The sequence below is a fragment of the Phaethon lepturus genome, unplaced genomic scaffold, assembly GCF_000687285.1.
Source record: "Phaethon lepturus isolate BGI_N335 unplaced genomic scaffold, ASM68728v1 scaffold34797, whole genome shotgun sequence".
Classification (NCBI taxonomy): Eukaryota; Metazoa; Chordata; class Aves; order Phaethontiformes; family Phaethontidae; genus Phaethon; species Phaethon lepturus.
Genome location: NW_010554613.1, coordinates 63,594 through 63,892, shown reverse-complemented (window position 1 = coordinate 63,892; position 299 = coordinate 63,594). Strand labels below are relative to the sequence as shown.

The 299-nt window shown below is 61.9% G+C and overlaps 1 protein-coding gene across 1 annotated transcript in view; it reads left to right on the top strand.

The window, feature by feature from the left end:
* The window catches only part of GYLTL1B (glycosyltransferase-like 1B), a 5,646-nt gene that overhangs the window by 973 nt on the left and 4,374 nt on the right, over positions 1-299 (top strand). The window contains 1 exon segment of the mRNA XM_010291918.1: positions 146-228. Coding sequence (XP_010290220.1) covers positions 146-228 — 83 coding nt within the window.

Genomic DNA, 299 nt, shown 5'->3' with positions numbered 1-299 from the left:
GACTCCCATCTCTCTGGGGCTCCTTCCCCAGGGGAAGGGCTGGGTTATGGAGTCTCTCCCCATAGCATGGCCCCAGGGAGGAGCTGACAGGCCCCTGCGAGGGGGGGCTGTCCAGTCTCAAAAAGGCACCGTTTGTCTCTGGCAGCTCCTGCATGTTGCGATTGTGTGTGCCGGGCACAACGCGAGCCGGGATGTGGTCACTCTGGTGAAATCCATCCTCTTCCACAGGTAATGGGGAGGTGCTGTGCCGGAAGCCTGGTGGTTTGGGGTTGGCAGATGAGCTGCTGCAGGCCACAGGG